Raw genomic sequence first — 16693 nt, 5'->3', positions numbered from 1 at the left:
AACTTTGATCTAAATCAATTGAATAAAAATTTTTAACTTATTTACTCCCTTTACAATTTTTTTAACTTTTCTTTGATCACTTTTAAGCCAAACAAAGTGTGCTTTCTCTCAAACTTCAGTGCAAACTATCAATGAGAGTATTGAAAGCAAACACAAGCTAAAATTTTAAATTAGATATGAAGGCTCAGTTTTTGTTTAAAATCTATAAAATTAAAAGGAGTTTAAAAAATATATATTTTTTACTTTTGAGATGCATCAATTTTAAAGACAAACTAGCAAGTTTAAAAGTCAGACACTATGGCACATTTCTACCGAAGTTTTTCTCCTTTTTTTATTACAATATAACTACAGTGTAGAGCAAGTCGATTCATTCAATATATCAAATCATTCAGTCTACAAAATGATAAATGTGCATAATTCACTACACAAAGGGCAGTTATACATAAAAAAAAAAGGATAGAGGGGGGAAGGGCAAGACTCTGTCATAGATACACGTACAAATACACAAACCTCAGGAAAAAAAGAGTGGGAAAAGTTTCAGAAACAACTATATCGGAACTTTTTCCAGGATATATGTACAAATCCAATATTGCATTGTGACATTAGTGGAAAAAATTTTATTTAAAATTTGAAAACAAGGCTTGATACATTTTAACAACTTGTAGATAAACTGCATGGATTCCATAACAACTGTAATTCATTTCAATAAATGAACAATAAAAAACAATGCTGTTATAAAAACATTCAATTACAAAATATGACAATCAAAATATAATTTAACAGATTGTTTAAGGCACATAAAGTATATGACTCAAAATCTACACCAAAATGAAGATATAAAAACATGATATACAAATGAGTTTGCAATGCATTAATTTGAACAAAAAGCTCTGTTAGTGAACATTTTTTTTTAATGGAAATTTAAAATATTTCATTAATAAATGCATCACCTTGCAACCATACAAGATCTTACAACTTCATTTTCTGAAGAACGTTTTTTATGAACTGAAGATGTAGAGTGTGGTGCCAATTTTGCTCTCAATTTTACTCAGGCAGCAGGGAACACATACTTGGTGACAAGTTTCAGGATGAATGTCAGAGGTCTAGGACTTTACTACCTGGAGTGGAAACATTAGTCAGTCCCCAAGGACTGACATCACACTCACTATATCAAAATTTTTATTTACTATTTTTTTAATTTCCGGCTCACTTTTAGCTCCCTACTTATTTTTCATCAAAATAGAAAAAAAATGTACAGAACTAAGGCCAATTTAAAAAAATTGAACATACTTTAAATAGGATATATGTTCATTAATTTTTGTAGTCAAATTTAGTTTTACATCCATTTGCTCAATGTGTAGGTAATGTAAAAACAAAGTTAACTTTTGATTTCATTTTCAAATTTTTTTTCTAAGTATTAAAATTTTTAAATGCAGTTGAACATTTACTACAGATACATCATACTATGAAAAGCAAACCCATTGGGATTTTTGATTATCAAGTGCTTCTATACATTTCCATCAAACCTAAATGAAACAAATATGAATATATAACACTTGAGGTAACTCATTTTGGCATAGATAAAATAACCTGATTCAGGATCAACCGGAGTGAACTGCATGAAATTCTTTACCATGGATAATCAAGAAGCCAGCATTACACTAACACAAATGAACATGTATAACTGAATGAAAAACAAGAAGTATTGTCTACTACAGTTGGCACTCAAAATTCATGACTTCATGAATAAATGAAATAAAAAATAATGAATGCATTAAAAACAAGTTTTCCTTTGAATGAGTTCTAGAGTTTAAAAAGGCACTTGTAAAAAGGCAACCACTTATTAACCAGAGCAATGCACAAGAATACTGTATTCTACTTCAAACTTGAACACCTAATTCAGGATCCACAGTATATTCAAACCTTTTTTGCACATTTTCTTGATTGCTACTTTTTGCTAAAGGCCTTAAATGAGTATTCTCTTTCCTGGCTTGAAATACATCTTTCGTAGGGTCCGTCGGTAAGTAAGGAACACTCATGTTGACACGCGTGAAGAAGGCCATTTTTTCCCTGTAAAATATTAATGATAATCATAAAATTGTTGTAATTCGCTTAATTAAAGATTTAAATCAGAAATTAGATACCACAATATTTTTATTTTTACTTTTATTTATAATTTCGTAAGGAAACAAATCTTATCTAACCTGAAAGAAGTAATGTCAGGTTGTTTTTTCCGGCTTTTTCGAAGTTTGTAAATTTCTCGAGATGTTTTCTTCAAAAGTTTATCAATTTTCTTTTCTTCAGGGTTAGATTTTACTGCCTAAAATTGAGAAAATATAAGTCAAGGCACACATGTTTTTATTTCTAAATTTTAATTGGAAAATAGTATATACCCTTTCACAAAATCTTGATTCAAACAAAATTATCTTTATTGCTAACAAGGAACTGCTAAACATAGACCTTAAACTCACATACAAACAAAGGAATAAAAAGCACACAGTGCAAATTACGTTTTGAATGCTGTGGAGGTATATTATGAAATGATATATTTTACAATTAAAGTCAACTCTTGATAACTCGAAGTTCCAAGGGACTGGTTAAAACCTTCAAGTTATTGGTAGTTTGAGTTATGGGAAGTTCCCACAGTTTTATCAAGAGTTTGGGACCAAATGAAAACTTTGAGACAAAAGAATATTCAAGTTGCAAGGCTTTGAGTTATCAAAATAAACTATATTTTCCTTGGTTTTTTCTTAGAAAGATTTTTCAAACACCTTGAAAAGAAATGTGTAAATGTAGGATGGAAAATAGTTTTTTCTTAATATTCTTTACATTGCACATTGATTTATTTGAAAAATTTATAATTTTTCTGGTAAAATGTTTTTGTTCTTGAGTTATAGCATTGAGCCATTTGGGTGGGTATTTTAGACTAGAATTTTAGCAAATGACTGAGGTCGAGAGAAATTTTCAGATACTTGCAAAGTAACTCCTTCATTTCGAGTTTTTAAATCCATGGCTTTCCCCAACTTTCCATGATTTCTGCTCGTAACTTTCCATGACTCATGGGATGTAATGTTTCCAGAAAAAAAACATTAATTTTTCACAAGAATATATGAATCAGTATTTTTTGAAAATTCAATTGCAACTATCTGATCAATGCTTTGGACATATGTTTCTAAAAATTCAAACTAAAGTGAAATGCAACTAGCTCAGCTACCATTATAACAAAAAAAAAAGAGAAAGAAAGAAAGAAATGCAACAATGACTATTGATACACAAGAAATAATTACTGTGTTTTAACTTAACTATTTTGCAACTAAGGTCATACAAAATAATAAATCTAAATTTTTTAAAAATATTTCTTGGATTCCAATGAATCATTCAAAACTTTTATGATAGGTAAGAATTTACATGTTTATGATTTTACCTCCAAAAAAATCTGATATGATACACAATAATTTTTTAACCACTGAAAATACTGAAAAATTTTTTAATTGCAAAGTGAATTTTCAAAATGAAAGAAACTTCAAAGATGCAGCAATGATGGGTGAAGAGTAAAACATCTAAACTTGATTTTTCTTTTTTTTTTTTCTTTTGAATTTTTGCAACCAAATATTTTATTTTAAAAATAAATGATGAATCTAAAACTTTTTTTTAAAGCTAGTATTTTTCTAAAAAATCTGTGACAAGCAATAATTTAGTAATTAATAAAATTGAGTTTACAACTGATAAATTAAAAAAAAAAGAAAAAAATATATATACATTAAATTAAAGTGGAGGAATGTGGGGAAAAGTAAAATGGTGAAATATTTATTCTTGCTTTTACCGCCATCTATCAGGTATTTTAACTATGTAGTGACACATGCAGTCAAATTCAGTCACGAAAAAGTTACCTCTGAAAATCAATCAATATGATAATAAAAGTAATTTACAAAAATTGTAAGATTTTGTTCAAAGTCAAAAATTATTTTTGTTATTATTAAATGATTAAGGTCTTGTTATTAATACTTTCAAGTTTCATTGAGATCTACTAATATTCGGTGCAGTATTTATTTGATTAATATTAAGCTTATTTGTGTTTTAAATAATTGATGCAGTTATTCAAGTACATGCGAGACTTACTGGACGGGGCAAAGTGTAATAGCTCATTTTGTTTACTCATTCAGTCCTTTATTAAATCACTTGCATATTTATCTAATAATTTCGTCATTTACATTCCTTCATTTAATATTCCTATATAGTTATTCATTCATTCACTTATTTTCTTTTTCATTCACTTTTTTATTCACTCATTTTCATTCAGTGCCAAACAAACTGGTAGCTAACATAGAATTAGCAATGACCAGACGAGTGACCGAAACAATGGTTCGGTTCAACTTGGTTCGTCAATATTGCAGGCAAGGCAGGTATATTCAGTAAGTTACCGCCCCTCTGTTTGGCACTCTTGGCTTCCTTAAGAGGTTTTCCGCCTCCAGCACAGTTAGTCCTATGCTGGGCTGATGAGTGCTAATAAGCACGAAATTGCAGTCCTCGGCTGGAATTGACTGAGCTGGCGGTGTTTTTCATGTATTTCTGCCTTAGTCCTGGCTATAGGGCGGTAACTTACTGAATATACCTGCCTTGCGTGCAATATTCGAGTTGAACCGAACCATTGCTTCGGTCACTCGTCTGGTCATTGCTAATTCTATGTTAGCAACCAGTTTGTTTGGCACTCTTGGCTTCCTTAAGAGGTTTTCCGCCTCCAGCACAGTTAGTCCTATGCCGGGCTGATGAGTGCTAATAAGCACGAAACTGCAGTCCTCGGCTGGAATTGACTGAGCTGGCGGTGTATTTCATGTAAAAACATTTTATTCAAAAAATTTTCATTTTTCACTTTGCCTCATGAGAAAAAAGTGAACATTTTTCACCTTTTTTGGAGGTACTAAGTTACTGCCAAAAAAAAAAATAATGTTTCAGTGATAGTTTTATTTTAAATATATTGTTCTTTTGTTATGAGCTGTAAATTTTAAAACAAAATTATAATTTGTTCATATTGAAAAAAGTTAGTGATCTTAACCATTTTTCACTTTGCCCTACATTCCTCAACTGAATAATTAATTAACCAGACATTACCAGATAAATTACCACCAAAGCTTGGATAGGCTACAAATATTGTATAAATCCTGAATTTGTGTATTTTGCAACATTTTTGGACTTATAAAAAACTTAACCCTTGAAAATACATAATTTCTGTATATTATTGATATCCTAAATTAATTCTTTAGACTAATTTTATTTTTTAAAATCTTCATTAACATAAGACACTACAAAAAAATTAATGATAATTTTTATGAGTCTCTTGAATCAACACGGATGACTTAAAATTTTTGAGTCGAATGAGAGTGGCAAAATTAGAAGTCTAAAAGTCCTCAGCTACACAATTAGATAAATAAAGAGAGTTAAAAATAATGTTGAACACATAATTCTTCATGTCCAAACAATAGAATCACAAAGTAAAGAAAAACGAACGAGTATTATAGAAACAGATGCAAACGTATTTTGAAATATAAAAAATCGGGACTGACACATAAAAAAGTAAGAAACGGCTAAAAATGCATAAAATTTGCACCTAATCTGTAGAATTTGATAAATAGGCATGTTCTTGAACTAAAAATCCATGACCAGTTTTCAGTTTCCACGATTTTTTGGCATTTTTGGTGAAAATCATGATTTTCCATGATCATTTTTGATCATACAGTAAAACCTGTAAAGTTGACCACTTTTGTAAGTTGACCACCTGTCTATGTTGACCGCTTTTGTCAGAAACGGAATTAGTCCTATCTTGTATAATGAAGGAAAACCTCTATAACTTGACCACCTTTCTAACTTGACCACCTTTCTATCTTGACCACCTGTCTATCTTGACCACTAATGTACCACAAATTTAATTTGGAGTATTGTAAAAAACCCTTTGTAAGTTGACCATTTGGTTTATTTTTTGAAACTTAATTTAGCAAATTATTTTATTTTATTATTATTTTTTACAGTTTTCCAAGAATACCGACCAACCAATTTTACCAACTAAATAAAACAGCAGCATAACTAAACCTCCTTGTAATTGTAAGTTTAACCATAATGAAAAACTACTAAGAACCCTTTCATTCTCTAAACTTGTTTTTCTTTTCTTGTTCTATTTGAGATTACCTTTTGTACTCTCTGTTCAATGAAAACATGTGTCATTAGAAAAATACAAAGTATATTTTTAAAGTTGCAATATTTTGTGGCAACACTGGAATTGTGCTATAGTAAAAGTTACTTGCATTGCAGTGCTTTTGGTGCAAGGGATTAAGAAATAGGACATTTTCATTTTCAACTGCCTTTTGGAACTATGCGAGTCCAGCTTGTTGCTCTTTGTGTTATAGTTTTACATAAAATGGCTTCAAAAAGAAAGTTAGTTGAACTAGAGATTGATAAAAAGTATGAAATATTAAAATTGAAAAGGGAGATATCCAGAGAAAATTAGCTGCCACATATGGAATTTCCAAAACTAGTGTCTAATAAGTGCGCCAAACTTCAATAAGGAGTTATTTTGTTGAAAAGTAGATCATCATGGTTATAAATGTATTAAATGTATGTGAGAAAAAAAAAGCGAAAAATTTGTTATTTTTGATTAGCTAAAAATTTTTAGGAACTATTTATATCAAATAACTTTTTATAAACAATGATTTTTTTTTTCTTTGATTAATTTACTGAACTTTTAAATTTACATGACACATTATTCGTCATTCTGAGAAAATAACCTCTAAAAATACTTGAATAACATTTTAAATTATTGTTTCAAAGAATTGTTAAACAATGAAAGTAAGTTGAACAGAAAGAGTAAGTGTCAATTAGTCAAAAAATGAATACACGGTGCAAGAAATGACAAAAAAAAAAATCATTACCCCCTTTATAAGTTGACCACCTGTCTAAGTTGACCACCAAAGTACTGCACCGCAAGGGGTCAACTTACACAGGTTTCACTGTAGTCGAAATCCATGACTTTCCCCGACTTTCCAGGTACACAGTACCCCTGTACATGGTAGCATGTGCCAATAGAGGCAGGGAGTTGACCACTGCCTTTTGGAGAGACCATAAAGTCCCAACAGCTCATTCAACCTTCAACACACAAGCCAAGAAATATTTTAAATTTTAATTTTATTTAAAAAGCAGCACTTAAAGAGTACTCCTGACATAATTCTCATTTCATAGATGATGGCACGATAAAGATTATAAACAACAAATGATTGTTGAATTCAGTTTAAGAAAAAGAAAATAATATTAAGATATATTATCACTTTGGTGACATTTAATGATCGCTTTGGAAGAATAATTTTCGATTCTTATTAGGGACGCAAAAAAAAAAAAATCACATTTTAACATAGATGCTGTAGATGAAATAGAAGAAAAATGGAAAAAAATATTTTTCACATGTTAAAATGGACAATTTTTTTTTTTTTATTTCTAAAATTATGCTTGACTAATAAAAATAACATTTGCTCATTATTAGATATCCGTTACAATTATCAGCAGTGGGATCCAAAACTGTGTTGGGCAGGTTAGATGGGTGGTGCTCCAGAAATAGACTTAAAAAAAAAGTTTAACTTTATTTTTGTAAAATTCTATAAAAAATTCGGGACATGGCCACAAAAATTGGGGCAGAAACCTAAAATCAACTCCCTCCTACGAATTCACTGCTCCATTTTAATTTTAATGAAATAAATAACAGGAGATAAATATTAAACACACACTTAATAAGTCAATTCTTCTTTCTTTTAACACAGGAATCAATTTTGTCCTATTCAACGAATCGTTAACTCTGAATTAGGAAAAGTGAGGGGCAATTGCCAACCTTGCCCTTCACACAAGTTTGAACTAATAAAAAGTTATATTTCATTTTCAAGCATCATAAAAAATATTTTTCTAAGACATTACCCAAACTTTATAGTAAGTGGACCCCTTTCACAAGCCAATTTTCTGTGTGAGTCCCAGTCAATAGAATGTGTTGATACTTGGAGTTTCTAGTTAATTGAACTTATTAAAGTAACCAGTACTAATAAGAGGGGAACATATTTTTAAAAAGCTCTAGGCAGGAATTTCACAATGCTCAATTTTACTTACAAATTCTGCAGTAAAAAATCAAACTGATCACACAGAAATCAATCGGTAAAACAGGGGTTAAAATTTTAAATTGAACTTTGAATAAATAGGAAGAGAGGTTTTTTTAGCTGGCTCAATTTTACTCTATTAGGTTTAACTTTTGATAGCTGGAGTCGAATATAAGGTTCAGAATCTAATTAAGTTGGTTATGGCAAATGGAAGAAATGCTTTGCTTTTGCAATGAGTGGATGGTGTGCTTTTCTTCTTTTTTTTCAGACAAAGCTAAAATGGGGGTAAGTGTCCTTGACGATAGTTTACAAGATGCAGTCTGAAGTTAATCTATCACATATTCACATTTACATGATGGCAGACTGGGTAGTTTTGCCGAAACGGAAAGCATCTCGATCAACCATACATGTTCTTGCAGCATTGTATCTTGATATGACCGGATGTCGTGCTCAAAGGACAACTCCATAGTTCAAAGGTGAAAATTATGGTTTTCAAATGCAAAAGCAGTATTTAAATACTGGGGCCGTGGTGGCCTGGTTGGTAAGGCATCCGACTCACGACCGGTGGGTCCCGGGTTCGATCCCAGCCGGATCGAAGATCCACCGTTGTGATTAATGGTGACTGGGGGACATTAAATACGCTCGTGGTCACAAAGTCCTCCAAGTGAAACGATACCTCTGGGGGGGCTGGAGCAGGGATTTCTTGGCTTCTGGTCCGGATCAAAAAATCACAGCTGTCTTCGGGGTCCCATCCGACCGATTAAACCACAAACAGTGGTAGGTACGGGTGACCCTGGAGTGTGGAGTATTTAAATACTATTTAATGTCTTTCAGACACTTTTTTTTTAAATGTTTGCTGCAGACCACAGTTTGGGAAGCTATGCTCCAAGGTTTTTTTTGTACGAATGCCATAATTTCCTCAATAATTCAACAAACTTTAAAAGTAATGCAGAATTTTAAAGACTATTTTTACTGCTTTTGTCAAGAAATAAACAGACAACTCACATTGGCATTTTTTTCAAAATAATAGATTTATTATGTTTTTACTTAAATCAAGTATTAGTTTAATGTATAGCCCCTGGTAATGGAGATTTTATAAGTTCAGTTGGTGAGAGCTTTGTGCGAGTCACACAAAAGCCATAGGTTCGATTCCGATGAGCAAAGAAATACCGGTTTTCAATGACATAGATTCCTCCGTAGAATTATGATCCACATTCTCATCAAAACACAGTTTTAACTCCTTAAAAGGTTCTGAACAACATTTAAGTTGTTGTATTAAAATCAGAAACAAAAACAATTATTTTAACATAGTAAATCACAATATCACTCTTTAATTTTTTTTTTTAAATGAAGGCATGTAGCTTAATTTATATTGTTATTTTATCCCCTGTGCAATGTATTAATGTATAGCTTCTCAAGATGGAGGCCCAACAGGAGTTGATGAGAGTATTGTGCTAATAATGCAAAGATCGCTCGTTCAATCACCTCATGGATAGAAAATCATTTTTTAAATACTTTTTTTGCCTTGGATGAATTTTGATCCCAAATTTACAAGAATTTATATTTTAAACTCATAACAGGATTCTGAACCACAATAGCAAAATTGCATTAAATTCAGAAAAGAAAAGGCTTATTTGAGGAGTTACTTTCAAAATGGATTATATCCAGTTTTATATATTTTTGGCAAAACAAAAAAAAACTTTTTACATACAAACACTAACTGTTAGAATTTCGAATTTTTCAATGCTTTGGTAGAATAACAAGTGACTATTGGCATAAGTCTAGGAATTTTTCCACAATTTTATCAGACCTAAGTTGCCAATTTTATTTTGGATATATTCTTTTTTGATGTAAAAAAATGGATATCATCACTTATGCAAAGAAAAAAAAATGCATTTTCTTCAGAAATAAACTTTAAATTTGAAACAAAATTTTCAATATTTTGTAGTACAGTTGGCTCTGTTTAACGACTTTCAAGGGACCACAAAAAATCGTCCTTAAATAGAATGCTTTTAACACTGTAGTGGACCATCTGGGACCGTGAAAAGCTGTCGTTATATAGAGAAAGTCGTTAAACAAAGAGCTAACTGCATGCAGTCGTCCCTCGTTACTTCACGCTTCAATTTTTGCGGCTTCACTACATCGCGGTTTTTTCTGGGTTTCTTTATTTTTTCAAATATAGTAATTAACCTTTTTTATGCTCTTGTGTAATCTTTTTACTTCGAAGAATAACAAAGTATGTCTTTTAAGTAGGGTGAACTCTTTTGAAGGGTTGTGTTATACTAGTTGATGGAGTGGAGGTATAAAATCTCCAAAGAAAGAGAAGGGAATCGCTATCTCATTTTAAGCGTTAAGCACTAACTGAAAAGTATAAATCACTGTATTATTACTAAGGGATAAATATATCTGTAGTGTAGATGGTGTTCAACAATGTACTAGTTTTTTAAGTTGTATACGTAACACCTTTAATGAAGAAAAACGGGTGCACATGTTGTCACTAACTGGCAATTAATTCATCATCAAACAAGTTGAGCTATTTTCATAGATTAATAGTAGTGTGTAAGAGTTACAAGTGGGTGTGCAGTTTATTTCCCAATAATTAACGATGTGATATCTTTAGTGTAGTTAGTGTATTATTTTGTGCAATATATTGAATACTACAAATCTAATGGTGGCTAAGGGTGCTGTTACGTCTAGGGTGCTGTGCTCTATCAAAAACCTATTTAAATAGTCACAAGTAAGTTTTATGTGCTCTAATAAGGAAAATATTCGGTTTATAAATACAGAATCCTACTTTGCGGAAATTCAGTTATCGCGGTAAAGTCTGAAACGAATTAACCGCGATAAACGAGGGTTGACTGTATATATATTTTGTACTCTACTTTATTCCTTCCTACTCACTTTATTCTTTTCATTGAACATTTCAAAAAAAAGGACCTTCGGTGAAATTAAGTAGGAACAATGAAACCACCCAAGCCGATTCAAACAACAATGTTGTAGGTATTAGCAGATCAAAATTTCTCAATTAATCACAATTTAACCATTAATTAATCACAATTTAATAATATCAGTCATTTAATACTAATTTAGTAATCACAATTTGAGGTTGCGCTTGCCAAACTGATAATAGACTTGCACAAGGTGATGCGATTTCTTAATATGGACAGGTATCATGCTTGATTGGAAATGCTCAGCCAGTGCCTCGCTCCACTATTTTACTTGTGAACTACTTTTGAATTAGAAGTGGCAAATTCAAATTTGGATATGTGTCCTTTTGATATGAAAAAGAATGAGTGGATACCAGAAAACAAGGGATAGGTTCCACTTTGCTTTAAAAGACCTGGCGATAAATAAGGGGATAGATATACACTGTTCAAGGTGTACCAATATTTATGCATTTTTTAACAGTAGATATAAAACACCTCGAGCAGAAAGAAATTCATGGGTCGATAGGGTTTATATTAGAGATTCTGAAAACGAAAAAAAAATACGTATTTTTAAAAAGTGGATATAACTCCTCATTTCAGGGTGGTGAATCGCAGTATCATAAATCATCTTTCTTAAGGGTGTTTTTTTTTTTTTTTTGTGGGTAGTTGTTTTCTTAATACTTCATAAAACTACAAAAGTAAGGCATTATGTTTTTTTTATTGCCATCAGCAAAAAATATACAAACAATTCACATTTTGGCTTTTTTTTATTAAAAAATTATAAAAAATCATATTTTCAAATATCTGCCATTGAGCACAAATGCGTTGTGCTGGTCAGCTAGTTTTATTTCAAAACTATTAGTATTGGAACAAATAACTTCAAAAATAAAATATACCATACATCATAGCCGCTCAATTATCTATCCTGGATGGATAGACATCTTCATGATACTTCAAAACTTTCGAAAAACATTACCATGGGATTGGAATGTTATACAAGAATTGAGTCCTATTTTTATTTCTAAAAAAATCATTACTAAACCTTAGAATAGTTTGCCTTAACCTAACCTTAAAACCTTATAGTTTGCTATCTTCCAAGAGAAAGCTTCATGAAAACTTAATCAACACAGCATCAAAATTAAGCACAACGTCAAAATAGATACTTCTTTAGAAGCAGGAAATTGCTTACTTTGGGTTAACTAGAAGGGACAAGTTTACAGCAATCAGCTATGCAGTATGATGCAGTTTATCAGAATGTGATTTGAAATTTTTTTAACAAGGTGCTTTTGAACTATGAAGGCACAATAATTAATTGTATAGGTTAATCTATACAACACTCACTCACTAAAAATCTTATGAATTGCTTTGAAATTCGATAAAGTTGAGACAGGTAAAATAAAAATAGATTTCTGCATTTTTATAGAAACCTTCCATGCTTTTTTTGATTGATAATACTAATGTTCTTTTGTTTGCATTATTTCTTCTAAAATTAGCGAAGTATTCATGGATGGGAATAAAATCAAAGTCAAATCAGTCAGAGGAAGTCAAGTTAGTAACAGAAATTGGGGAAAAAAGATGATTTTGACATTTGGTAAGAATGTTAAAAGATGGGTGAAAAGAAAAGAATCTTCCACCATAAATAGGAGTTCCATTGTGTGCAAAAAGGGAATTTTGATTTAAAAAAAAAAATTCTGTTCACAGAACTACATGAGGACACTATTTAAGACTCAAGAAAACTTACTTCTTTGCTTACTCCTGCCAAAACTTGTTGCAGATTGGCATTTTCAGCAGCCCATTCAGAAATGTCTGTGTCTCCTGTGAATTGAATAGTAGCTATGAAAAATGTGTTTATGCCGTTACAAAGCTAATAATCATTCACAAGAAGTATAACAAAAGCAATAAGCCGATAAAAGATATAACATTGAACAGTGTTAAATATTCAATCAACCTTAAACAAAAACAGGCATTAAAATAATTTGAATTTTTTAAAGGTAAATAAATAAAACAATAATAATAAAGGCATTTTACCTTTCTGTTTTGATTCTTCTAAACGTCTTTTCAATTCTTTAAGTCGATTAATTTCTTCTTGTTGCTGATTTAATCTGCGATGAAACGCTTGCAAATCTAAAGCCAAATCTAAAGATGTTCTTACTGCTCCTGATTTTATGAAGTTATGAATTCTATGCTTTGAACAAGCTACAGGTGGCTAAAATTAAAATATATGAATACAATTAGCAAAGGGTAACCATAGCAACAGAGGGAAAGAAACAACATTAAAGCTTTAAAATTAGAAATAAATTACCTCTTTCCATCTTAAACTTCTTCTTTCCATTGAGTTTCGCTGAAAGGGTCCACCCCTTCGATAAAGAGGCATTGAACTGTCACTATCACTACGGTTGAGCTAAAGAAAAAATCATGAACTATAAATATATTATATACACTAAAATGCAAGGGATATATAACTTGAGAGAATAAGTAACTAGTGTTCCTGATGGCTTACTTCACAAACTAAATAAAAATTGTTAATTATACACTTCTTAAAATCAAGTATGATTGTAAATCTTATGTTTTCACACTCGTGTTTGCCTTCAAACTAGCATGCAGAAACTATGGACACTTTTAGTTGCTGAACTTAAAGACATGTTCTTGTAGGTACATTAGTATCTTAGACCAGCAACCAAAAGTGAACAAAGCTATTTAAAGAAGGAAATTTCTCAGATGAACAAAATCCACTTGAAAAAAGGATTTCTCTTCATTGTATTTTAACAAATTGCTCTGTGAAATGGTTCAAGACTACAAAAAAGGTAGAGAGAGGATGAGTATCTTAAGCTTCAGTTGCATTTGTTAATCAAACAAAAGCAATTTTATACTAAATTAACATTCTCAAGCAGCTCTATTTTTAACGAATTTTATGTATTCCAAAATTTTATTTTAAGAAATAATAAAAGTATTTTATAACATAAAAAAAGTAGTTAGTTTATCCTGCAAAACTTCAGATACAACTGGATTGAAATTCTTGGCAGATGCACTTGGTCAAAACACACACTGAAAAAATAATCAATGAAATTTTACAACTGCATTTAAATCATTTTCTCTTAGCCACAACAGAGTAAAGATATTAATACTGCTTTTATTAGTACATTTCAAGACTTATTTACACTAATAATAACACATGTTGGATGTACCACATCACCTACCCTTAAGTGACAGTAGATATGTTCATGGTGTTAAGGTTCATATCATAGCTTTAAAAAGGGGAAAGAAAATCACATCAGTTAAAGACAAATTTGTGGAAAATGAATGAAAAGTTAACTCAAAATCAGTTTAACTTGCAGATTTACTTTCATATGTTTAAACTTCTGAATATTTTTGACTAGTTAAAACATAAAACTTACTCTGCATATATACTGGTGTTTATTAACAGCTGCACTAGGAGAAAATGTTTGTGATCTTTTAATTGCTGCACTTTTAGAAGTTTCCTCAGGCCTTTTCTTCAATGCTTTTTCAGGTAGGAACACACACTCAGTATTAGTTTCCTTGTCACATAGCTCCACAGTAGCTGCATTTTCTTGTAAAAAACATTCTGTGCCACATTCAATGCAAGTCTAAAATACAGGGTTCATTGATTTAAATCATGATTAAAATCATGATTTAAATCAAGTGATTTTTTTAAAAAAGACCATTGATTTAAATCAATTGATTTGTATCAAATAATATTTTTTTAAAAAAATCATTGATTAAAAGTAGTTGATTTTATTTTTATAAATTAATTTGGCATTTCTAGAAGGTATTGCGCTAAACTTAACTATACTACATTAAACAATCTTAACTTCAAATGGCTAAACTACATAGAACTCTTTTTCCATGTGTGTGTAACAGATTTTCAGACTCTTGCAATTTTGCTTTTACTCCAAAATTACAGTTCAGAAAAAAATAAAAATCTGCAGTTTTTCTTATACACCATGATTAATGTAGGTAAGAAAAGTAATTGTTCAACATACTATTTTATGCTAAAAATGTACATCATGATGGAAACCTTATTTTTAAGGAAAGCATAAAACAAATCACATCTTATGTAAACATTATCATGAATTTATAAATCTTAAAAATTAATTGAAAATTTAGAGAACTTATTCTAATTTTAAAAGTAAGATGAATGGCTTCATTAGTTCAGATTGCTTTATCATCAAGTTTTAACAATTGTCTTCTTCACCACAATTGAATCTATTTCAGGATTTTTGTCAAATCTAAGCTGATAAACACAGAAAACTGCCAAATTTTAAGTTCTTTTTTTTTTAAGGTATGAAATTTATAATTCTAGGAAATAGTGGTACCACTGTTTCCTAGAAGTCTAGTTGAAGGATTGGCAGTTGTAGCTGGGGGGGGGGGAGCACAGCAGTTAGAGTTGAAACTTAGTTGTTGATAATTAAAATTTGTACTCAAGCATTTCTAATTGTCATTGAAAAACTTCTAATTGAAAATTTAGAAAAAAGGGAGAGGGGACTGTGGGGAAAAATTGTAAATAAATAAATTACTATACACAATGCATACACTTTTATGATAAAAATAAACTTTGAGCTATCCCTTTGGAATTTCACTAGAAGAAAATGTTCTTAGAATAAATTCTAAGAACATTTTTTTTTCCAATCTTAAACCTTAAATTTAATTTGAATCATGCATTTGTATTAAAACTCTGGTTAACTTATACTTATTATTAAAAACAGTTAAAGCCATGAAATAAAAATAGCTAAAACAGTTACTTTTTATCCATTGTCTGAAATATATTATGTTTATAAATGTAAAGTAATAATATCTAGAAATTTTTGAAGATTTAAAAGAAGTCCGACTTAAATTTAAGAAAATCAGATTTAAATTTTAAAAATGTGACTTTAAAAAAAATCATAAACTCTGATTAAAATACAAAAATTATAAATGGTCCGAAAATATACTTATAGCAAAAACAAAACACACAAGGAAAGAAACCAAGATCAATTCCAAACTGGACCATACAAATTTACACTTCAGTATCTGTGGCTAAACATAGAATTTCAAAGCACTTAGGTTGCACGCCCTATATGTATAGATTCAAATGCATATCGCTTTTCTTCATGATAATAAAATTGCATAACATCTTTAATAAGCCAAGAAATTGAAGGGAAAAAAAAGCAAAAATACTTTAGGGCTTTGCTAACAAGACTGAAAAAGAGAACATTTATACTAGAACTGCATATTGAAGAGGAAAGATCTGTAAGCTACAAAAAGAAACTAAAAACTTGCCTCAATGAATAAAATGAAAGCAGAGAAAAGAAGTGAGCAACAAATGCATTTTAAAACGCTTCATAACTAATTTCAATTTTGATAGAAGCAATTGTTATGCATGTTGTATGTTGGTGGGGGTGTCTAAAGAAGGGTTTTTGTGTTCACTTATACATTGAAGATCTGAGCTGCTTTAGTATGCCATGAATGAACAAGAGGTGCACACGTTTGTTGTGCAACGCATCATGATTAAATGTCGCACAAAAGGTGGCACCAAACCCTCTGAAATTTTGAGACTGCTTGACGCACGGAACTAAATGTTTGTGAAAGAAACACTGAGCACCCTCAAGTGTATGAGTGGGCAAAATATTTATGGCAGTAAGAAAA

General features: G+C 30.6%; 1 protein-coding gene across 1 annotated transcript in view; it reads right to left on the bottom strand.

The window, feature by feature from the left end:
- Positions 1-1880: 1880 nt before the first annotated feature.
- LOC129219446 (protein kibra-like) overlaps positions 1881-16693 on the bottom strand; it is a 94573-nt gene continuing 79760 nt past the window's right edge. Inside the window, exons 17-22 of the mRNA XM_054853841.1 lie at positions 14446-14655; positions 13353-13451; positions 13079-13256; positions 12788-12865; positions 2205-2316; positions 1881-2070 (exon numbers count right to left, since the gene is read on the bottom strand). Coding sequence (XP_054709816.1) covers positions 1881-2070; positions 2205-2316; positions 12788-12865; positions 13079-13256; positions 13353-13451; positions 14446-14655 — 867 coding nt within the window. The remainder of the gene's footprint in view (positions 2071-2204; positions 2317-12787; positions 12866-13078; positions 13257-13352; positions 13452-14445; positions 14656-16693) is intronic.

The sequence above is a fragment of the Uloborus diversus genome, chromosome 3, assembly GCF_026930045.1.
Source record: "Uloborus diversus isolate 005 chromosome 3, Udiv.v.3.1, whole genome shotgun sequence".
NCBI classification, from domain to species: Eukaryota; Metazoa; Arthropoda; class Arachnida; order Araneae; family Uloboridae; genus Uloborus; species Uloborus diversus.
Note: the sequence above shows the minus strand (reverse complement) of the source record. Positions and strands in the feature narration are given on the sequence as shown.